This window comes from Triplophysa rosa, linkage group LG18 (genome assembly GCF_024868665.1).
Source record: "Triplophysa rosa linkage group LG18, Trosa_1v2, whole genome shotgun sequence".
Classification (NCBI taxonomy): Eukaryota; Metazoa; Chordata; class Actinopteri; order Cypriniformes; family Nemacheilidae; genus Triplophysa; species Triplophysa rosa.
In genome coordinates this window covers 16,436,421-16,460,397 of record NC_079907.1, presented here as the reverse complement: position 1 = coordinate 16,460,397, position 23,977 = coordinate 16,436,421, and the positions used below count along the sequence as shown (strand labels likewise).

The window sequence follows — 23,977 nt, the reverse complement described above, 5'->3', positions numbered from 1 at the left end:
TTTTTTTCTCACTTGCAAGACTACAATAAAACTTTACTTGTGTGTTAATGGAGTTTTGGTAGACTGGTTTTCACACTGAGATTTGCTTAAATAATATTAAATTGTACTGCAGGTAATTTGTATATGTTTTAGGTGTTTTAAGTGATTGTGTTGTGGTGGCACATTTTACAAGTATTACCATGCTTTAGTTACAATATATACACTAAAATATGCAATATGCAGATGCACTACAGCTCCCCCTAGTGTCTTCTATAGAGATGTGCAATAATTGCGATGATCTGAAACCATCGCGATGAGGTTAAACCATCGCGATGAGACGATTATTTAATAATCATGACAGCCCTATTTATACTTGCATGTGGGTCCACCGTACCACGAGTCTGACTGAAACGCATCTCTCATATCCGCTGACTGCACATGCGCGCACACGCATCATGTACTGTACAGTTGTGCACTGTACTTCATCTCTCGTTGCTCTGTCTACATGGGGTGTGTATGCTAACAGTTAGGGCTGGGCGATTTGGCCTAAAATCAAAATCTCGATTAATTGTACATTTTAACTCGATTACGATTAATGAACGATTATTTTATTTTTTATTTTTTTGCCCTCATAGTTCACTGACAAGTTTTGTACAGTAAATATGCTCACATATTACAAGTGAGAGATTTTTGAGTGAAGGGTGCATTACTTGATTTTAAAATAATTGAAGGAAAGACACACTATCTACTATCTATGATTATTTATTGAACATCAATGTTGAACAACTGAAATTAAAGCACACATTGCCTAAAACGAACAGTCACTTTGTTCTTATAAAAAAAGTAAAAATAAATAACTTGCACTTTTGGAAACAAAATAAATTATATTCAATGTTTTTCATATTAAAAGTAGAAAATAAGCAGTATCTCTTCTAAATAAAATAACTCTTGTATATCCTGTAAATAATATTTTAAACAGTGCATTTCTTGCATCTTCTGTAAACAAATATTTTAATGTGCAATGTATCAATGTAAACAACAGATTGTTGTAATGAAAATAGAACTCTCTTAAACACTGTTGCATGAGGTGATCTTAGTGATCTTGAATTTACTCTAAGTTCTTACTAAGAAACACGAGCATGTTAACCTTTTCAGGTTTCAGGCAGGACCTGAGGCATGTAACAATGTTTCCGCCCGAACTGAAAACCCGCTCTGATGGGGAGCTAGTAGCTGGTATGCAGAGATACTTTTTATTGTAGTCTTGCAAGTGAGAAAAAAACAGACTAGAAGCTTTTCTATGACTGATAGTATTTTAATGGTGGCTTCAATTCACACCTGATCAATTTACTTAATTTACAAGTATTTGGCGGTTGTATTATTGACAGGTAAAAGCCTAAACCTTAAATATATGATGACCCAATTTTTTCCGATGTATTTCCAATAAAAAAACATAGTCTTGTATTCAGAACAATATGGTCGTTTCAATCGCTGAATCAAAAATGTATGAGAATTAAATGTCAAAGCTCAAAAACAGACAATTAATCGTCATAATCGCCAAAGCCCTAAAACAGACAATTAATCGTCATAATCGCAATGATTTATTAGACAATTAATCGTCAGTCAAATTTCATAATCGTGACAGCCCTATTGTAATCTTAGACTTTTGTGAGAAAATGGTAAATTAAGTGACATTTGTTTAGTTATATTTATTATTTCTACTTCTTTTCAGTCACAGAGTTCTTCAATTTCAGAGTTGTTTAGGTGAGAGAAGATCCTGTAATTTAATGAAGCTTTGAGAACTGTGTTTAGGGAAATTGTAATGTTCAATAATTTGTCTTATGAAAATAAACTTTGTTGTTATGAAAAATGTGCATTGAAGAAAAGTAAATATGGTTTTATATATACATACTGTCAATTATTAGGTTGTGGATAGAAAATCGGAATCGGCAGGTTTCACTTATAATAAAATCGGAAACGGCCAAGAAAATGGCACTCGGTGCAGCTCTAATTATAAGGCTACATATTTTGTGCTGATGTATTGTATTTCTGGAGTGTTAAAAGAGAAAAAAAAAACATTTACTATGTATACCGAATCAAACAGAAAACCGTGACCACAGATCCGTGATACAAACCAAACCATAGATTTTGTGAACCGTTCCACCACTAATATTTCCTGTTTCTGTTGTCAGTCCCGATTTATAACCACAACATCATCTTACTCACACCTTACATAATATAAACAAATCCAACTTTTTAAAGGAGGACTTTTATACAATACCAACAAAAGCACAATGGCTTGATGTAATAATGACCACTGGACCATCTTCACCAGATTAGTGAGTGATGTAACTCATAAAAACTTCATGACTCTTGCAGATAAAGGGTTAACTCTTTGTAATCTCACTCAAACCACAACACACACATGCCAGAGGACGCTGACATAGCTTAATGGGTTAAAAGGGCTGTTAACCATTGGGTTGGGGGTATGGTATCAATTAAAAAAGGCCCTTATGGGCCTTCTCTCATTTATTCCTTTTAAACATATGGAATTATGCTCTGCCGCTTGCATTGACACCACCAACCAAAATTGTTTCTCATTACAAAAGTTAATTCAAGGAAAAATTATAATTGGATTCCAACATGACATTTTTGTATATTAACATTTATGCACATTCTTTTATCCAAAGCAACTTACAGTGCATTCAAGGAATACATTTTGACAGTATGTGTGTTGCCTGTGAATCAAATACGGCACCCTAATGCAATGCTCTAATAATTGAGCTACTACAGGATTCATGAGCTCACCTCAAACACTCTTCCAAAACCAGACAAGTGTGTAGATGAAAAGACCAATTATTTGTAAAAATCCAGCAAACAAATACTACAATCACGGAGAGGTTTGATTTAGGTGTGACACACTTTAACACAATCAAAAGTTTTCTCTTAATCCCTCTAGCAGGAAAATACTGCCTTCTTAGAACTCACAAATGTTCAACTGGAAGCTCTTACCAAATGGATGCGACAGTAAAGTATTCAAGAAGGGGAAGTAAATGGAACTACTGTAATGGAACACAACCGAACCGAAACGAACCAATAATGTCTTGAAGACACAACTGCAGGGTTTATAGCTAGGCAAATTCATAGAATGTAAACTCTTGTATACACGTATTAGAACAAAGTATTTACCATGTTTTAACAATACAATGTCTGTGTGTACAGAATACGTTGTTCGTTTTGTAAAAGTATGTAAAGTAATCACTGAAAAAGACTAATCAATAACAATAACAAAAAGTGTTGTTTGTAAATGAAAATCAATTATCAAGCGTGACTTACTACATTCTTGGATACTACAGATGAAACTGGGCGACACATCAACATTATAGTTTTATGAATGACCCGTGAATATCAGCTGACACAGAGAGTGACACGGAGAGTGATGAAATACACCTCGTACCTGATTGAGATCCTGATCCGTCAACAGATGCAGCTCCCGAGGCTTGAAGCAGTTCTGACATTTGCTTTTGTTGAAAATGTTCGCTTGGAATTTCCTACAAGTGTTTTCTTTAGCACTAGACATATTATTCCTCTGTGTCTGCTGCTTGTCTCAAATCCCACAAATAAAAAGGCGACAATACCACTCCTGATACTCTTTCATCCGATTCTTGACACTGTCGTCAACACACAAAACATGGCATATAAGAGCAGATCCAAATCTTCCTTTCCAAACCTTGCAACCTCAATTAAGTCCAACAGCAGAACGGGTAACGTTAAGTGCAGAATTTGAGTAGTTTATATCAACAGATTTCTAGTTAACAGGCCTGCTCTGTGTTTTGCCTGATGTGGTTGAGTTCATGGCCTGCCCTCACAAAGCGAATCCTCTCTAATCCCATTTCTGCGAGAATCAATGCTGGAATTGTGCAAGCGGTAAATAAAGCGATTATTTCACGTGTTCCTACAATCAAATGAAGCTGAACCCACGGTGAGGTGATGCCAAAAACCTTATTGGTGAGGAAAAATAAAAAGAGAAAGCGAGATTTTTTGTTTTCGATCCCAATTGCAAATTCTCTCTGACTTGGAAGTTTTCACCCACTTCACTGTGCTAGCGTCAGTTAGCTCGCTAATGAAGCCTTTCCTCCTGCTCGTTTAACGGAGCTTTAAAAATGCCAGCGTTCGGTAAAGCTGACATTTTATCCTCCTCCGGTATCGTACATTTCTTAACTCGAACGTTATCGCTCCATGTGCTTTTCTAAACGCGTAGTTTAAAATGTTTCCCAGGACTCAAGAGGGTCTGTTTTCTCTCCCCTCAATCGGGTACGAGCTCTTTCCCAATGGAGGGAGGTCGCGAGCTCGCAGATTTGATGCTGGAATTTCATTTTATCTCGCGAGAGTTTGGCAGTTCTCGTGCAGAACGGTCCTATAGGAGAGATATCCACCCTGTGGCCACTGTCTGAATATTTTTTTTATAAAATACATAAACTCAGTTAACACAATTTTATAAATAATGCTTTACCTTATACAATAAAATAGGTAATTTTTCCTAGATAAAAAAAAACTTTCTGTGATGATGAGCACAGAGGGCATCATCACGTGAACATCAGTTCACATTACTAATGTACAGAGATGTGTATGTGTAACTGAATCAAATGTACACACTTTGTTAAAGAGTGTTTATTGACCCCTAAGGATGGTATGATCCACTAGTTTTGGGCGGGAAGTGTAAGTGTGTATAAGTGCGGGTGAGACAAAGGAAGGGAAGGTTGGTTAAGCGTGGATGTGTGGCGAGAGAAAGACCCACGCCCGCAAATGTCTTTGTTAATGTCGAGGCTAGCGTAATGCCTGGTTTTACTGCTCACAGCATGTGTTTTTTTTCAATGTTTGTATAGTCAGTTTAAACTACTTTTGTTATGTTTTTCTTTTCTTTATTCTTATTTTGGGTAAAGTGTGTGGATTCACGTGTGACGAGACAGCTGTCCAAAATAAAATCACTTGGACTGAAATAAATTCCCACTTTGTGCTGCGTTTTTGTTCTCTCCCTGGCCTCACGGCAGGAAGACTATTCTGATTGTCTGTAACAATTGACCGTCCGACTAAAAATGGCGGAGACAATCTGACACTTTCATATGCAGAACTTTTGTTTGATATAGGCTATTATTTAAAAATTGCACTTTGAACAAAAACATGCTGAACATGAAAAAATATATATATATATAAATGTAAAGGTATAAATTAAATGGCTAGGATGTCATACTTCAAATTATTCAATAAAAAACAGTTTATCTTTTTTCTCATAATCCCAGAGTTCATTTGTGACACAAGTGTATGTATAAGAAATAAATCGATTTTTTTTAACATTTGAAATTGTGAATGAAGATTTTAAATAGGAATTAATTTTTCTGAATATGTTATCCTACAAGCCTGTAACACTTGTATTAAAAGCAAATAATTAACCGTATAAAAACAAAATCTTAAATTCAATGTGTTATTATTGTTGTTGTAAGTGCTTATTGTAAAGTGGTTTATTTGTAGCAAAATCTTGATATTGTTCGTCATCTTTCTCATATCCCAGAATTTAAACATGTTTTCTTTCATCTGCATTATTACTAGCTCGCACCCAGTATTAGTTTACAGCAAATTAATACAAATATAGAAAGAAACCCACCCCCTATCTACAGTATGTGAAGTGAGATCAACTGAAGAATCCACATGCTCTAGAAACTACTGCAGGCACAACATACTGTACATGACATGTCACTAACTCCGCCACATGCTATAAAAAGATCCATGATCCTAAGGAGTTGTGTCGACTGTGACGAGAGTGTCTGAATGAACAAGAAAAGTAACAGGGTTCAATCTGGTTATCTAACCGGAAACTAACACACATTTCCACTGAAATCTGGATTAACTCTCTATACAGACTGTAAGTAAATTGAAAATACAGCAGATTACAGCCGCATACAGTGTGTGTGTCTTTGTTTGGCTTTATTTCAATGTGATCTATCTGAGACACTGTTGCTTGTGTTGGACTTTGAAATGTTTTGTTAAAAGTATAACAAAAATGGTTATTGGCTGGAAGAATGACCGGGTTATTTATTCTCTTTATTAATGTCTTAATATGCCCGTACTGTATATCTAATGTCAGTGTAATGGAGGTGATTTGGCTGGAGGTGTCAGGGACAGTATCTTAGAGCGGTTTATATTTAGAACTTGGTCTCCACTTCACTTTTATGGAAGTAATGAGAGCAAATGTTACTGTACATAGATTGCAAGGACAAATTATCAAAGAGACAACATTTTAGCATTTGTTAATTTGCTTGTTGATGCATTCCGGTCAACACTTAGATCATTTGATCATTTAACAAATAACTTATCTGTAGACATATGGGGTTCTTCTGTAACAGTCCACAATGACTTTACACTGACTGTTAAATGACTAATCAATCTGAAAAGGTTTTCATTTAGAGGTCTACTTGTGACTGAAATCCACTACTATGCTATTTATATGATGAACACATTCTGTCTTTGGCCAATATGAGAGAAACTTTTTTGGGAGGTGGGAAGGTTAAACCAGACTGAACCCCCAGTTAATTCTGTCACTATTTACTAAACCTCCATTTTCTTCTGTGAAATACAAAAGTAGGGCTAATCTCGACTAAGCGTATGCAAAATAAAAGTTTTTGTTACAAAATGAGATAACTCCGTTTTTAAAATTGTTCAAAAATCATGATTTTTTATCATGTTATCATGTTTTTATTATGTTTTACTTTTATTGTGTTAGTTAGTTGTATTTTTTAGTTATTATGGCTTAAATCAAAACAAACCAACTACAGTTTGATTGATATTATTTGGAATGTACAATTAAAAACATGATTTTTTTTAAACGGAGTTATCCATTTTGAAACCAAACTCTTCATATATATATATATATATATATATATATAGTGCTACGGCAGAAGAGCCTTTATGCAAAACTTTGCCTTTAAGGCAAAATTCACTTTTAAATATGTTCAAGCCAAAAATAATGACAGTTTTAACAGGAAGCATGTGTTCTTCACAGCTTGACACACCTTTCATATACCTCCAGTCTCACCGGTCCAGCACGGGATAAGTTTAGAAAGTTATGCATAATTACAAACACATTTATTTTTGACCTCACACTAGTGTTTTATATCTCACAGGACGAGCAGTCAATTAACTCCTGTTTTTCTTGGTTTCCAGAAGATGGCTGTCCCGTCTGTTATGATTCTGCCTTTGCTGATAGTGTTTTGTGCTGGAGTTTACTATGTTTACAATGAGGCCATGCGATTCATGTCCAAGTCCATGGTTCAGAACAAAGTGGTGGTGATCACAGACGCTGTATCCGGAATGGGAAGTGGTAATGCTTAGTGATGTATAAATGACTTCTTCACCAAAATACATTATATTAAATCAAAGTCTTCTAAAGACGTTCAACTGCCTTTTGTCCAGAGCAGGCCATAATGTAAGCTATATACAGTAATATATATAATCAAAGTGTGCAAAAGTCGGCAAGTACTTTTACAGAGCCTCTCCCACAGAGAATAGTCTTTAACATTAGATGATTGTCTCTTTTTGTGAAGGCAGGACTTCTACAGTTAGAGTCTGTAATTAGACTTCCCCATTCAAAGTTATAGAACTGCGGCATTGTATTTACATCTATAACCTTTGATATAATTGAGCTATAATATAGACGGTTTCAAAGGAACAACATAAACAAACATTACTGTGCATGCATGCTTTTGTGGCCTGAACTTAACTTCCAGCACACATACGCAAAGAATAGAGTCCCTGCAGATTGTTTCTTATAAGCAAAAGAAATAACAAGTAAATTACATTAGCTACACCCTTAAAAAAACGGTGCCATAGAAGAACCTTTTGGTTCCATAAAGAACTTTTAACATCTGAAGAACTTTTCTATGTCACAAAAGGTTCTTTGTGGCAAAAAAAGTTCTTCAGATTAATAAAAAATGTAAGAAAGAGATGGTTCTTTGAAGAACCTTTGACTGAACGGTTCTTTGTGGAACCAAAAAAGGCATCGCTGTGAAGAACCTTTTAAACACCTTTATGTTATTGTAGTAAAAGTATGAATTATTTTGGGTAGAAGAACAGTTACTTGACTAAACTTAAATGCGACAAAGTTATACATCAAATTGTTTATTGAACACAATTATTATACAATAAAATACTAATATAAATTAATATTTACATAAATTAAATAAAATATGAATAGTTATATTATTAGCAATTAGCCAGACCCATCAAGAAACACAGACAGGAAGTTAACTTCGTGCCATGCGCGTGCGTCAGAAGAAACTGTCTATATTACATATAATTACACAAGAAATATTAACGTGTGCATGAAAAGTTTGAATATAGTACATTTGAATATACACAATACACTTTAAAAAAAAAACAATCAAACGCTTTAGTGTGATTCACATCATACAAATTCATACAATTTAGCCACCTTGTAAAATAGTTACAAATTCCTATGACATCAGATTGACAATACAGATAATAAAGATTTAAAGAAAGTAGTTAAGATTAGCAGAGAGCATTCCCACCAAATAAAACACTGGACTGATGGGGAGTGAGCTGTATGCTTTCACCTTTCACATAACAGATAAAGGATTGATGGGATTGCAGGAGCTACCGGATCAGTACGTTTGGATCGTCAGAAAGCTTTGTTTCAGCATTCCATTCTGAAATCAACGAAAAGATAACTTTATCATGTTTTACTAAGGATAGACTTTATTTAATCACATGTTGCTCATCCTCTATTCTTTCAGAATGTGCCAGATTGTTTCATGAAGGTGGGGCGAGGCTGGTTTTGTGCGGGCCCAGCTGGGACAAGCTTGAATCTCTGCATGATTCACTGTGCAATGGATCAGACCCCAGTGCAGTGAGTATACATTTACAACCAAAAAAGCCTTTAGACTATACCTGAAAGTAAAAAATCCGAAAGTGTGGAATCCGTCAACAGGCTCGTCTCATATTCATTACAATTGTAGTTCTAATCATGTCTGTGTGTCTCAATGTTTTTCTCTGTCATGAACAGTGGCAGGATATCCTCTCTGACAGCTGTGTCCATGAATCTCATTCAAATGTTATTCCACAATCCCACAGGATCACAAAAGAGATCTCTTTGATAGTTATTTTCCCTAAACAGATGAAATAGAGAGCAAATTTCAGTTTCATATTTTCTAATGAAAACAGATGTAATCTTAAACTTGTAAACTCTCTAGACAGTATTAGTCTAGATAATTCTAATCAATATAATGTTATGATAAGCATAAAGAATGGATGGATAATGTTGTTTACATTTATGCTTTTGGGAGACAGTTTTACCCTAAACAGTACATTCAATGTGTACATACAATCTATACATTTTACAGTCATTTGAATAAATGCATTAGGAGAAAGGAAATAAATGCCATTAAACATACCATATTTAGTCACATGCATTGATGCATTATCTTTGATAGCCTTATTTCATTTGAATATTTATGACTAAGTGATATTTCAGCACATGCTGATTTTCACATACTGGAAATACTGCATACAAAAGCAGTACTTAGTGTTAAGTAAAAACATCTATGATTTCTAAATAAATACAATATATGAAGAGTATGGTTCCAAAATGAGATAACTCCATTTTTAAAAAAATGGTTAAATGTATGTATGTGGTTTATAATTAAAATATTTTAAAATTAAGTAAAATATTTTTTGGCTTAAAGGGATACTTCACCCAAAAATGAAAATTCTGTCATAATTTACTCACATTCGAGCTGTTCAAAATCTGTATACATTTCTTTGTTCTGATGAGCACAGAGAAAGATATTGGGAAGAATGCTTATAACCAAACAGATCTTGCCCCCTATTGACTCCCATAGTAGGAAACATTACTTAAAGAGTACATAACTAGGGACGCGTTTATGTACATAGATGGTGTAAAAACACTATTATTTCGTAATAATAGGTAGTTATTCTTACCTTACTTCTTGACTGACTCTCAAATGAGTCATTCCGCGATTCATCTGTCTAATCCCCCCTTTCCGCTAGCCTAGTCTGATGTGATTGGTCAAATGGTCTAGTCTGCTGTGATTGGTCTACCACGAATGAGGCTCATGAGCTACAGTGTTTGGGGGAGAAAAGTGAAGTTTTCGCTGGCAGTCCTAGCAAAACGTAGGCAGGGACTATATGTAGTGATGTAAATCCGCGGCGGTTTGCGAATCGGACAAGGGACAACTCGTTTGCGTGATTCAGAGTCGACTCCCTTTTTTCCAAGCCAATAACTTTGTTATTCATTCACCTTCAGATTTACAAGACTTTCAAACACGGCAAAATTAGACACTGCATTAAATGTAATTTTCACGATCTCATGTTATGTACTCTTTAATCATTTTTTTTTTGTTCTGCTGAACACAAAAAAGACGTTTTGAAGAATTTAGGACAGCAAACAGTTCTGGGGCACTTTTGACTACCATTGTATTTTTTCCTACTATGGTAGTCAGTGGGGGGCAAAATCTGTTTGGTTATAAGCATTCTTCCAAATATATGTCTCTGTGTTCATCAGAACAAAGACATTTATACAGATTTGGAACAAATCGAAGGTGAGTAAATGATGACAGAATTTTCATTTTTGGGTCAAGTATCCCTTTAAGAATCAAACTTAATGGTAAGGTCAGGTATGTGTATTAGTCAGAAGATGCCAGATTTGAGTACTAGTCAGAATGTTGTTTTAGTGTCACCTTGTGACCTCCATCCCACTGAAGTGCACTCTTTCTGTTTGCTGTTTAAGACTTTTACACCCAAGCTTGTTCTGCTTGACTTCAGCGATATGGAGAATATTTCTGAAATGATCACAGAGATTGAGGAGTCCTACGGCTGTGTGGATGTCCTGATTTGCAACAGCAGCATGAAGGTCAAAGCACCAGTGCAGAATCTCTCTCTAGACATGGACAAAACAATCATGGATGTCAACTACTTTGGGCCTATCACATTGGCCAAAGGTAAAAGGTCATAGCTCAAAATCTGGCAACAGTGTGAAAAAAATGTAATAGTTTATTGGCGAAAAGATATTTAAAGATATAAGTTCTTATTTTTCTACAGGTGTCCTCCCATTAATGATCACTAGGAGGGCAGGCCAATTTGTCTTGGTCAACAGCATCCAGGGAAAACTGTCTCTTCCATTTCGCACCTCTTGTAAGATTGAAGCATCACAGCAGAACAGATCACATGTAGTCCCACAGGAAATTTCTTGCAGAAACCGCAATGTATTTCTGCAGAATCTAAGGTTCTGGATAATATAGCTATATTCTATATAATATATTCAGACAATATTCAATATGTAATCAATAGTTCAATAAAAAAACACAGAAAAACAGCCAAAGCACCTAAATAGATTACATTTTTTTACTAGTATTTGTTTAATTTTTGTACCAATACAACAATAATCAACATTGACCTTTTTTTTTTACAATATTTTGACATTAAATATTACATACAAGATTAAGATAGATATCAGTCATTGAATTTATACAAATACAAAGTTCATTGAAATTATTGCAATGTTTAATTGCATTTAATCTGACAGAGATTTCACTTCTATCTAAAATAGTTTACAACAATTTTTCTCAAATTTGTGTTCCCTTCAAATCAAACCCACATCTTAGCTATACCATTACATTACCATTACAACAGAATCTACTAATATATTCAATATTTTATATATTTTTTCATAATATTTAGTATGAATAGATGAATAATGCTGTAAGTGTAGTACTCTTAACACATTTGAACAGGTTTACTTTTTTTCAGAATTCTAAACATTTCTTACTAAAACCAAAGCAGTGTTTAAAAAGATACTGTATGGGAATTCTGTACGGGAATTGATACATGTACAAAACAGATATGAACTATGATGTCACAATATACACAATATTGCCTCATTAAATCACTTGTTAACTAATATTTACTATATTATATTATTATGCTTTTAAAGGAATAGCTTTCTTGTTTTATTTTCTATTCTTTTAAGCATACATTGTAAAACTTTGCTGTAATTTCACAGCAGGTTTGCCAGTAACTTACTGTAGATTTAATGTACAATTTAGTTTTACGCATAAACTTACCTAGTTTATATATTTTTCTTTCATAAAACAAGACTAAATATCTTGGGTCACTTTTCTTGTTATGTAAAAGTATCGTAATTTAAGAAGTTTAAAATATTTTTACAGAAAACAAGAGAAAAATGCTTAGGAAGAATGCCATTATTTTGGTGTGTTGCTGTGCTAATGCCAGTCTCTTCTTGCTCATTTTGAATCTCAAAAGTCAAAGTGTTTTAATGTTGATTAAAGTAATTGAAAACAGTACTAACTGGAAAGTACATTAAGTACTGTAGTAATTAAATCCACAGTAAGTTACTAGCAAACCTTCTGCAAAAACTACAGCAAAGTTTTACAGTGTAGGTATACATTCCTGTTCCTGGAAGGCCACTATCCTCCATAGTTTAGCTTTAACACTAATAAAAAAAGATGATTTTTTGGGGGGGGTTATTTAAAGCTGCATCTTATTATTAACGTGGTTGTTTTAAAGATGCTGCCTCCAAGCATGCAGTCCAGGCATTCTTTGACTGTCTGAGAGCAGAGGTGGAGGAGTTTGGGATCTCTGTCAGTACAATCAGTCACACCTTCATTAATGCTGTACCACAAAACACCACTCCCTCCAAAACCCCGCCCACTAATCCCCTCTGGGCTTGTGAGTAATCACCCAGTCATCGAATAACTGTCATAGTATTATGTCATAGTAACATATAATTATCAAGAACATTAACTTTGTTAGTTGTTACTATTTTAAATGCTTTTAATAAAAATAGACATACTGTACATACACCTTTGGACACATCTGTTTTCTTGAGAAATTAGGCAGTAGTTAAATCACCCACTTCCCCATTGCTGACTGAATGTTTCAAATGATGGTTTGTTGTTGGTTCGATTTCACACAAACAGATCCTTGACTATTGTTCCTTTACCACCAGACATCTCCAGCAAGCTGACAACTCACGGAGTGAACTCCAACACCCTGGCCCACGAGATTGTAAGAACGGTGAACTGGCACAGACGAGAGGTGCTCCTCTCTCACCCCATACCTTGGGTGGCCCTCTACATCCGCTCTCTGGTTCCCAGTTTCTTCTTTGCTGTGGTGGCTGCTGGGGTGAAGGATGGAGTCATGGCTGAGCAGCTGCAATAGATGAACTGCAGAGAGAGAAGCCAATGAAAAGAATGACCCAAGGAATTCCTGTTGTTTGATTCTTGAGCTTTGAACTCCATTCTAGTCTAACAGAACACAGCAGGATTTTCTGATGTACAAATAAATTCATTTGTGATCTGTTAGAATATTTTACAATCAGAAGATCTTTATCAAAAGTCTTTATATCCTGGCATTCATGGTTACAGAGTAATGTGACGTTCTTCATCCATGTTTAAATAATAAAGTCTTTGCCATGACATGATTTAAATGTGTTTTATGGTATGCAGTATTTAATGGCTAAAATTCTCACATTTTAATGCTTTAAAATGGTAATTTTATTGGTTCAAAAATAATATAAATAATAACGTAAATCTTAAAATAGCATAATATAAATTTGTTTTTGTCTCAGTTTGTTTATTTTTCCAATGCAAGATCCTTTGATTGTCATTTTCTAAATGAATCATGTCAGACGCAGCTCACTATCAGCATCTACTGTATAGGCCACATTTGACTAATACACATTTATGTACAGCGTTATTACACCTGTAGATGGCACTATTCACAAGCCTAAAACATTCTGAGTAACATTACATCCGCCAGGACAAAATACACACAAAAAAAACATTTCAAACATGTTTTTTTGGACATATGTGACCCTGGACAACAAAACCAGTCTTATGGGTCAATTTTTCGAAATTGAGATTTTTACATAATCTGAAAGCTGAATAAATAAACGTTCTATAGATATATGAGCTGTTAGAATAGGACAATATCTGGCTGAGATACAGCCGTTTAAAAATCTGAGAGCGCAAAAAAATCAAAATATTGAGAAAATTGCGTTTGAAGTTGTTAATCAGGGGCACTGTGGCAGACCATCCACTCACAAAAATAAAGTTTTTATATATTTAAGGTAGGAAATTTACAAAATATCTTCATGGAACATGATCTTTACTTAATAACCTAATGATTTTTGACATAAAAGAAAAATCAATAATTTTGACCCACACAATGTATTTTTGTCTTTTACTAAAAATGTTCCCGTGCTACTTAAGACTGGTTTTGTGATCCAGGGTCACATATTACCATTGTGTCGACCTTTTCTAAATTATTACAGCATGTTGGGTTATTTCAACCCAACGTTGTGTCAAAAATGGACAAACCCAACGGTTTGGTTAAAGGTACAGTGCGGGATGTTTTGTATGATCTATTAACAGAAATGCAATATAACATACAAAACTGTGTCTTTAGATGTGTATAAAAACCTTACGTAATGAAAAGTTATGTTTTTATTACCTTAGAATAAACCAGTTGTATCTACATAGGCCTATCTACATGAAATTTGTTATGTTGCGCAGCCATGTTTTGTACAGTAAGCTCTAACGGACAAACAGCTCTACAGAGCGCGTTTCGTATTTGTTTCGTATATGTTTTTCTTCGTGTGTGTTTTTAGACGCAGCTTGCGTCATCACTGAGTTGAAGACGCACAAAGTAGTAAGTCGTAGTACGGAGAGAAGGAGGAGTAGTCGTCGTCGTCTAACTGAAGCAATTTATTGTTCTGTCTTAGAAGTTTTGATAAAATGGAGGACCATGCGTATTGTGCACAAGCGCCGACAGAGCGTCAATCGCCGTCGTCAAAGAAGCGCAAACGTGATGCTGCCAGATGAATTAGAGACAAACGGCGGCATAAATCCAGGATAAACATCGGTGTATCTATTACCAGATGGAAGGCACTGTTGAAAGACAAATGTTTTCAAGGCGACGCCGAAGTTGCCTGTTTTCTGCTAGACTGGTAAGATAATTCAACATTTTCAATGTTTCCACTTTTTCAATGTTTACCAAACACCTGTTTTGTTGAAACGGTAACGTTAGCATTTTATACAAATGGCCATATAACCTCCGAATAATAATGTTTTTCCGTCCCTGCGGTACGTACTCCGGTTGTTCCTGACTTTACAAAGGGGGGAGACAAACGTCTACTAACTTACACCTAACTGCCTATGTCAATGTCAGATCAAACGCTTTGAACAGCGTTGCTATTTACGATTAGCTAACTTTAGTTACTTCACTACTCTCAGCGTGTACTAGATAGCACACAAGAAATATATCTAATTATAGAATTGTAACAGTAACTTTCGCAATAGAATACATGTTAAATGATTAATTACGTTAATATATTGCCTTACCTGCTTGTATCACTGCTATCCGCTGTCTCAGTAGACGACATCTTTTTTTACTGTTGCGGCCACCGTCGTAATTCGAAAGGGAGGGGTGGGCAAATGACTCCGAGATTCGTTGCAAAACTATAATACAACGCTAGTGGCCGCTGATTTTTAAGAACTGCGCCTTTAAATTAACCCAGAAAATGTTTATATTTTACCCAACAATGGGTTAAAACAACCCAGCATTGGTTAATTTTAGGGATGTAACGATTCACTCAGCTCACGATGCGATGCGATTCACGATTCTGATCTCACGATGCGATTTATTCACGATTTACTCACGATTTACTCACGATTTATTTTTACAAAATGAGTTGAAACAAATTAGAAATTAACAACTTCCCTTGCATTATTTCTTAAATGCTTCACGTTTCTTTGTATAATAAAATTATCTTTTATTTTAAATAACAAAACTAAACTGCAATTTTATAACAAATTAATAATAGAAAAAGTCTCTTTAATATAAACAAACTAATACTGTCTGTGCTTTTCTTGGATTTTTTGCATTTAAGAAATATCAGCATGTCCACGTGTAGGTTTGCAGTGAACATGGCGGCCCCTGCTGTTCAAAAAATGTATCGCGATTCAGTTCACACCTCAACCGGTTTGAATCGTCACACATTATAATCGATTTTCAACCGGCTCACGGTGAATCGTTACATCCCTAGTTAATTTATAACCCAACAAATGGATTTGTCCATCTTTGACCCAAAGCTACTTTGAAATAACCCAGCATTTTTTAGAGTATGTTTGATGCTTGCCATAGGCCTAATGTATTACAGTTTTTTACGATTGCTTAAACACATTTCTTGAAATTATGCCTCGTATTCTCAAAACAGTAAACACAAATCCATAACATCTCACCCAATTCCCCAAACATCCTATTTTCAGGTCACAATGAAGCTCTCTTCTCAAAACCATTCAAACTTGCTGAAAAACCAAACTTTTCCTGCAGATGTAACCGGTCCCACTTGCACCGCTCTGCACGGGCCTCGACCGGCGACGGTCCGGATGGGAGAAGGGCGCTCTAACGAGGAGGCTAAAGACCGCATCTAGCGTCTGTCGCTAGAGCGTCTCTGTTGGTCGGGGAGTGAGGTTTACACACTGCACAGCTCTTCACTAGCTGGCCTCCGTTACACAGACATGACTTACAAGCCCTCAAAATCACCCACACTGCAACATAGTCTTAGACACTGGTGAGATCAATTCAAAACTGTTACTAAAACTCTTAGTAGGATTCAAGAATAATTTGACAGCTTAGTGTTTATTAGAATATACAACATAAAAGAGTGCACATAGAGCAAAGTGCAAGAATGAGCTTTAGGGAAAAAAAAATACACTACTGTAAAGTAGATGAAGATGATCTTACAAGACAATAGAAGTTCAAAAACCAAAGAACAATATAAACTGGTCATGCAACACAATACGGTACTGCACAAATAACATTTACATTCAGGCATTTAGCAGATGCTTTTATCCAAAGCGACTTACAGAGACGATAAAGGAAACAATACAGTGAAGCGATTTGTCAATAGGAGGCAATGTAAAAAATATGGCATCCTCTGCACCTTTGGCCCAATTTTGTAAAAGTATTCCGTATTTTCTGCAAAAATTGTGCTACAGTTTACTGGATACAGAATAGAGAAATTTCTCTCATATAAAGTGTGTACTGTAATTATACTGTATGTTTACAGTAAGTAGTATAAAGCCCAGTAGATGATTCTAGGATGCACAATTACCTGTGCTCCTATTGATATTATCCTGAGATTCTGATTGGTGTGTCATCAGTTTTGCAACTGAATGTTTACTGATGGACAAATGTGTGCTATTTGAGTTTACATATTGACACTTCAGTTCGTTATATTGTGTGTTTGTGTTTTCTGAATGAGAACATGGATAAACCTTTGCAAATTGAGACTGTTTGTGTGTGGGGTTTGTACAAGTTGGTGTATTGTTCTGAGAATGTGTTTATAGTTGTCAGAAAATGGTGAGTTGTTTCATGAATTGTGTGTTAGCAATCGAGAAAAACTGTAAAACATATAGATTATAGATAATATTATGCCTCAAACTCAAAAACAGGGCTTAAATTGGCATATAATATTATAAAAATTAGCTATAAACAGCTAATTGCAGGTATAATGGTAGGGTCATTCTTTAAATAAAAAAATATCAAAAAAGTTTTTGTTAATTCTTTGTTTAAATGAAAATTTCAGTATCATCATATTTTGACAAATGCTGATGGCTAAAGAGGTTTTATTTAGAGTTCTTGCACCCAACCCATGGCTTTCTCCATTGCTCTCACATACCAAAAAGGTACCAAAACCACACAGTAAAAAGAAAAAGTGCCTCAAATATCCTGTTGTGTACTCAAAGAACCTTAAACGGTATTTTAAGTGCTCCAAAGCTCTTTTTCTCAATTAAAGGGTTATGGTGGAACCATCTACAGTCTTTGTGGTTCTTCAAGGAACCTAGAAGATTCTTGAATAACCCCACATTCATTTGTGAAGTTCTGGAGTCACCTTTTCACTACACTGGGACCTCAAAGTGCTTTGCGGGTTATTGAAGGAACTCAAATTCTAAAAAATGGTTCTTGTAAGATCTGTAAACTTGTAAGTGGTTCCTGGAGAATCTCTCTTGTACAAGACAGTATCTGGAGGAACCCCAAAAAATTCTGCATGAAATAGGGATTTTTAGTGTCTGATCATTTTGATGTTTTATGAGAATAAGAATAGCCCAAAATTTGGTTTTTGGCCCCTGCTAAGTGAACACACATTTTAAAATCATGCACATGATTAGAAAAGGCTAAATGTTATTTTGAAAAATTTCAGAAAGCTTTTTGATTATTTTATATTTCTTATTTGTATTATATAATTAATTATATTAATATATTATAAATAAACATTTTTATTCTATGAGTAGATCCTAAGTCACTGAAATCTTTTGAAAATGTAAACGTTGTTGTGCTTTCCGTCCAAACAAACTGCAGCTGCTCTGTGTGTTTATTGTGCAGTCTCGCCCTCCACAGTACTGTGGCGCTGTTGGCCCAATGTCTCAGCGTCAATGCTTGTGCCATGTGGCGCTTTCGTTAGCATGTGTGTTTAACTTTTTCCAGCTCTGCGCAGACCGATCACCTTATGACAAAGAGTGTACGGACTTAGAATAACATCTCTAAAGCATACAGAGCAGTCAGTTCACAAATAGCTCTCACTGTGCTTTGATGTCGCCGATCCGTCTGCGATCAAACATCAGTGGCACGAGTGTTCACCGGTGTTGTTCCGCTCGCGCGACAGGCGGGAATTCAAAATAACGGATCGCAACAACCTCTCGACTGTCCCATTGGATGTAAGTAAAGTCAAAATATATAAATAACTTAAATATACTAACCATACACTATTTATATAAATGTATACTCTGACACGTCTAATTGTATGGCCGCTTTTGGCTGTTTAAACCATTTATTTACACAGTGTAGGCAGCGCATGTTTTAGCCGAGATGATAACGAATATAAGTTAAGATGAAGCTTGTGGGGCTAACATTAAATGCGTAACGTTAGTGTTAAATAACAAACAATGACTTTTAGCCACTTTTAGCTATTATGTTCACTTTTAGTGAATGTATAGCTCTTTTTTTAACTTATTGATGTTTGTGTTGAATGGTTTTCCCACCCATTTTACATAAATTGTCTGTAATTAAATGTTTTTATCATTCAGTTCTGTTTTTATCCTTTTAACTCAGAATTTTCAGTATTTTCCAGTTGAGCAGCAAAAAAATGTAAGTATTATATTTATTGTGATTTTTCATTATTATGTTATTTGTTATATTTGCACATGTAAAAATACTAATTGACAATGGAAAATCTGAATAAAGTGGATTATTACAGTTGTTGCTATAAATAGCCTATTGAACTCCTTAACCATAGACCAAAACAGTGACTTTCAGGCATTGTAATATTTTGTTTATTGTTACATTTGTAAACCAATTTGTGATCTGCTAAATGATTAAATGTAATGTTTTATGAGACGTTATCTAAATCCCTCTTTTTGGTCTCCATGTCTTATTACCAGGGACACCCAAGGCCAACAGACCCAGCCCACCCTGATGCTCATCCTTGCACTGCCTGGGACACCTAAGGCCAACAGGCGCAGCTCCTGTTCTCTTTTTGCCATAAATACATATCTACTTTAGCAATGCAAAATTGTGAAATGTACTATAGAAATAATTTTGACTTTGACTACATGGATCCTCACACCACCTGGTAATAGCAGGAAACCCATTTGGAGAGAACAGCATTGTTTTCTCTAGCTCGCAAGGATTTTCTTTTTGGCAAATTACAACCTTAACATGGGTGTTGGCCTTGCTATGAGACATTACTTTTTTGCTGGACTTTTTTACAATTGTACATTTGTACAAAGTACCTGAAATATTTCTGTATGTAAAGTATATTTAAAATTAAGGCAAATTATTTGGTTAGTTTTGTTAAGATAAAGACTTTTCATTTATAACAATATCACCAACACAATATTAATTATACATGTGATTTCATGAATTTAGAATGGTAATGTTCAATATTGACCATTCTGTAAATATTTATTCAATGTAAATTGTTGTTATCAATAAACTGTTGTATTTGATTTAGTATTTCTGCTTATTAAAATATTGTGAATAGCAAATATAAACTGTGAATGGTGCCTTGAAGCACCGAAGATGGTTCCAGACCACTTTAATAAAAGGGATCCCCAAGAAGCCTTGAGGGTTCCTCAGAGAACCGCACTTCATTAAGCGGTGCCTTGAGTTTCCCCTGACGGTTCAGCTGGAGTGGCAATGTGAAGAACCCCTAATGGTTCCTCAAAGTACCTTTAATTTTTACAGTGCAGGTGATACTTAAGTGTTTTTGTCAGTGTTCAAAATTGTCAACGGTTATCTATTTTTTAAGAATGTTCCAGATCTGTATTGACCACTTCGCATGATGTAAACACTGGTCCAGAAGCTCACATATCACTGCTGTCCTTCTGAAACCTCATATCTCCAATTTCATGATTTTTAATTTTTGCCATAAATCATTATTATTAGTCATCCTTTATGTTTGTCACTGGGTTTTGCAAATATCCAACCAATAAAATGTATTGAAAAGTCCTTCTCAACTTTGACAATACAGTATTTAATCATTTAAAAAGTACAGTGTTTTTTCCACTTCCTGAAAAACAAAACCAATCTTTAAGATGTTCATTTAACAATTTGATTTGGTTATGAATGCTCTGCTGGATGTATTTTGTTTAAACGTCTGTGTTAAAAAACTGAAGGAGGAAAATTGTCTGGATTAGCATTGTTTACGTCTTCTGAAGTGATCTATTGTCTGTGTTCCTATTGCAGTTTGTTTTCAGAATTTGTACTAAGTAAAACACCACAACATTGATATTGAGTTAAATGTGAAATCAGTCACAGTATCACTTTACAGGGGTCAATTACAGCTTCAGGTTCAGATGCCTGACAGCATACACATCACTCACATGGCTGCTTGATTCTAATGAATACAGTCTGTTACGTTGTTATGTAAATCCACAATGAGAAGGGTCCTTGACACCAAGTTAAAGTCCAGCTGGCCTCCGTGAGTCTTTATCCGACAGGTCACTTACCCCACAGGGATTTGACCCTTCTTTCACATCAGCTTTGTCGAGATTGCAAACTGACAGCCAAATGAATAATGGTAATTTACCAACACCTTACATGTGAAAATTAGCATTACATGCAATAAAGATTAAAAAATGTATTTTGTGACTCTGGTCCAGGGAGTAATGAAGCAGAAAAAAGAAATGTTGTGTTTAAAGTTGAAACTTGTTAATTCAATATTAGTCAACTAAGAAATTAATTGAATTAACTAATAATTTTAAGTTGAACTAACTCAAACATTTTAAGGCAACCAGGTAACTTATTTTTTTAAGTTGAACCAACAAAAATAGTTTTTTTTTACAGTATGTCATGTAGCAATACAGTATAAAACAGTAGATTTTGTTGCAGCACCGAATACACATATTTTTTGCGCTACAGGATATAAAGCTCTTGACACGCACTAGTCAATAAAAAAGACAACGGTCTTCTATATTATGTGTCATTCTTCACTGGCGATTTGTTAAATGGCCTACTAAAAAAACGCTGAGTAGATGATTGTGTGGCATAAATCAGGGCTGTGCGAAAATGACAAATACAGAAAACTAGCACTGGGGGATGGGTTTTTTATGAAGAAAGGAGCCCATCTTATTCATATTTAAAGGCTACATTTATTGACAACTCGTTGATTTACGAGGGTGATGGTGCGACTTAATGAATACTTTGCAGTGATGGCCAATTGCAGCCTTTAAATCAAGCATACCGCCTGATAGCACACCTGCGTATTGAATTAAAATATGCTTTCTGATTTGCTCACATATCACTGCTGTTGGTTGTCCTTGCAGTTTTCATTAATAACATAATTCAAGTGCATGCTGGGAAACAGACATCTTCCTTAAGACTCTTGTTTCTTTCGAGCTTGACTCATATGACTTGTGCAAATAAACATTCTTTCGTACCACTAGATAGTTTATCCCAGATTAGAATTTAATCTTTAGTATCGCATTTGATTTAATCTTTTATTAAACTCTTGTACTTCAAAGGATACTTGGCCTTTCGTTTCGCTGTAAACCATGTTATTAGACATTTCAGATGAACACGCGAGTACATGAATACATAATTTTGTATCATGATTTCATGTCTTTATCATGGGTCTGGATGTAAGCCATATTTGCCTATGGAATTCATTTGAGAGCAGATGCTGTTAATTAAGTCTTTGTTGCTCATGCCGTTGTCATTAGACTTGTATTAATGATGGTCATCTAATTAGTGGCATTAATTACACTAATGAGCAAATATCTCACACACAGTGCAGAAAGCTAAATCACTCCATCCGGATAAAGAGAATCCAATTAGCTGTCAGGTCCAAGTATCTTCTTCCAGGAAGAAAATAAAAAAGAATTAAAATACACATTAAATGAAACCATTATCATTCATCTTAAGACAATTGCATTGAAAATTATTTTTTAAGACATAGAACAAAATATATACTATGTTTATTAGTTTTGAAAATAGCAGGATTTACATTACATATATGTAATAAGCCAACAAATGTTTGATACTGGTACAGTACATTTTTGTAGCTGTAGCAAAAACAAACATTTTGTGTCAAAAAAAAGAAAGAAAAAAAAGAACATAATAGACCATATAGACCAAATTATTATGACATTTCAGAACAAAAGCCAGTTTTTCTGTGAACTAACTCCTAATGTGTTATTGTTTCTGTTTTTCAGTCTGGGATAGATTTCTGATACGTGTTTATTACTGTAAGCACATCTGATCCAAATGAACAGGTGTGCTTTTACTATGCTTAGAGCTAAAATGTTTGGTCCTTAATAGGGGATCTACTTCAGAGTATTCTTTGTTAATCCAGTGATAGTATGGTAAGCGATTTGCTTTTGTGTTTCGCTCCATTAATCCAATACCACGTTGAATCCGACTGTGATTATGATAGAAGGATAATGTACAAGTGCAGGGATATTTGTCTTATGTTACTTGCCATCCGTTGCTTACAGAATTATACTAGATCCAAATATGCACTGTACACTAGCCCAAATTTTTATTAAATAAACAATTTTGAAAAATACTTTTAAAATACAAAAATTGCCTGTTTTTACTCTATATCCTCTAAAACACAATTCACACAAAATAATGACTTCCTATAAACATGAAGCATTCTGAGAAAGACATCCCAACATATACTGTCTGTTTCAACCTTCATCTTCAGTTGTTAGGGTCTAATATTCTTTCTGTCAAATTTGGGTGACCGTCTGCCATTGCGTGTCACTGTGTCAGATGATCCCATTCATTGGCAGGATGTCAGAGTGGATATTGATCTGTATGTCTAATTTAAGACGTTAATAAAGTCAGAGTCTCCTGCTATCGACTGGTTCACTCATTATCAATCACTGAACTCTATAAGGATGGTGTTCTGCATGTCATAGCAACAGTGTTTCAACAATAAAAGCAATATTAAAAAAATATTTAAAAAATTGTGTTGTGCAAAAAAGCTGCCAATTTATTTACTATTGCAAAGGTGTAGAAAAATGACCACATTTTATGCATGAAAAAGCACTCTAGTGAAAGCATTTTAGAAGCAGTGCAAAAATGGTAACATTGTGGTCCTGATGAGATTAAAAGGAGATTCTTAGTCTAGAGGCATGAATTCATGGTTGTGAGCTATTGTTTGTGATTGGAATAAGATTAGAATGCAACGATATTGACTCTGTGTAATTAGAGGGGTCATGGGGTCTGTTGCCATATAGGGCCATAAAACAAATTTGGCTCCTGGAATGTTGCGGAGCTGGCAAATTATTCCACCCAGGCTGAAATTAAATTGCTGTGTTAATGTGTGAAGGGAGGAGATGGTAATAAACAAGGAAGGCTTGTGCATGTGCTAGGGAAGAGC

General features: G+C 35.0%; 2 protein-coding genes and 1 long non-coding RNA gene across 7 annotated transcripts in view; 2 read left to right on the top strand and 1 right to left on the bottom strand.

Moving 5' to 3' along the window:
* mprip (myosin phosphatase Rho interacting protein) overlaps positions 1-4,316 on the bottom strand; it is a 91,613-nt gene extending 87,297 nt beyond the window's left edge. For all 4 annotated transcript variants that reach the window (XM_057358969.1, XM_057358968.1, XM_057358970.1 and 1 more), the window contains exon 1: positions 3,434-4,316. In XM_057358969.1, the coding sequence (XP_057214952.1) occupies positions 3,434-3,556 (123 nt within the window). In that variant the 5' untranslated portion in view covers positions 3,557-4,316. The remainder of the gene's footprint in view (positions 1-3,433) is intronic.
* Positions 4,317-5,745: 1,429 nt separating this feature from the next.
* On the top strand, positions 5,746-13,501 carry dhrs7cb (dehydrogenase/reductase (SDR family) member 7Cb). Of its 2 annotated transcripts, none has more exons than XM_057359001.1 (7): positions 5,746-5,896; positions 7,198-7,351; positions 8,784-8,896; positions 10,796-11,006; positions 11,107-11,199; positions 12,592-12,753; positions 13,034-13,501. In XM_057359001.1, exons 2-7 carry the CDS (start codon positions 7,198-7,200, stop codon positions 13,243-13,245), a joined length of 945 nt encoding a protein of 314 aa, XP_057214984.1. In that variant the 5' UTR covers positions 5,746-5,896; the 3' UTR covers positions 13,246-13,501. The 2 variants fall into 2 exon arrangements, with proteins under 2 accessions (XP_057214984.1, XP_057214983.1); XM_057359000.1 differs by having other exon boundaries at positions 7,195-7,351.
* Positions 13,502-18,623: 5,122 nt separating this feature from the next.
* On the top strand, positions 18,624-19,962 carry LOC130569382 (uncharacterized). The gene is made up of 3 exons (XR_008964821.1): positions 18,624-18,806; positions 19,201-19,236; positions 19,530-19,962. It is a non-coding gene; the product is annotated as an uncharacterized LOC130569382 (long non-coding RNA).
* The last annotated feature ends 4,015 nt before the right edge of the window (positions 19,963-23,977 follow it).

Bases quoted from the DNA above. Each gene is read 5' to 3' on its own strand.
- dhrs7cb (XM_057359001.1), top strand. From the start codon at position 7,198: ATGGCTGTCCCGTCTGTTATGATTCTGCCTTTGCTGATAGTGTTTTGT. The intron at 7,352-8,783 runs GTAATGCTTAGT...CTATTCTTTCAG, and splicing joins TGTATCCGGAATGGGAAGTG to AATGTGCCAGATTGTTTCAT. The intron at 11,007-11,106 runs GTAAAAGGTCAT...ATTTTTCTACAG, and splicing joins GCCTATCACATTGGCCAAAG to GTGTCCTCCCATTAATGATC.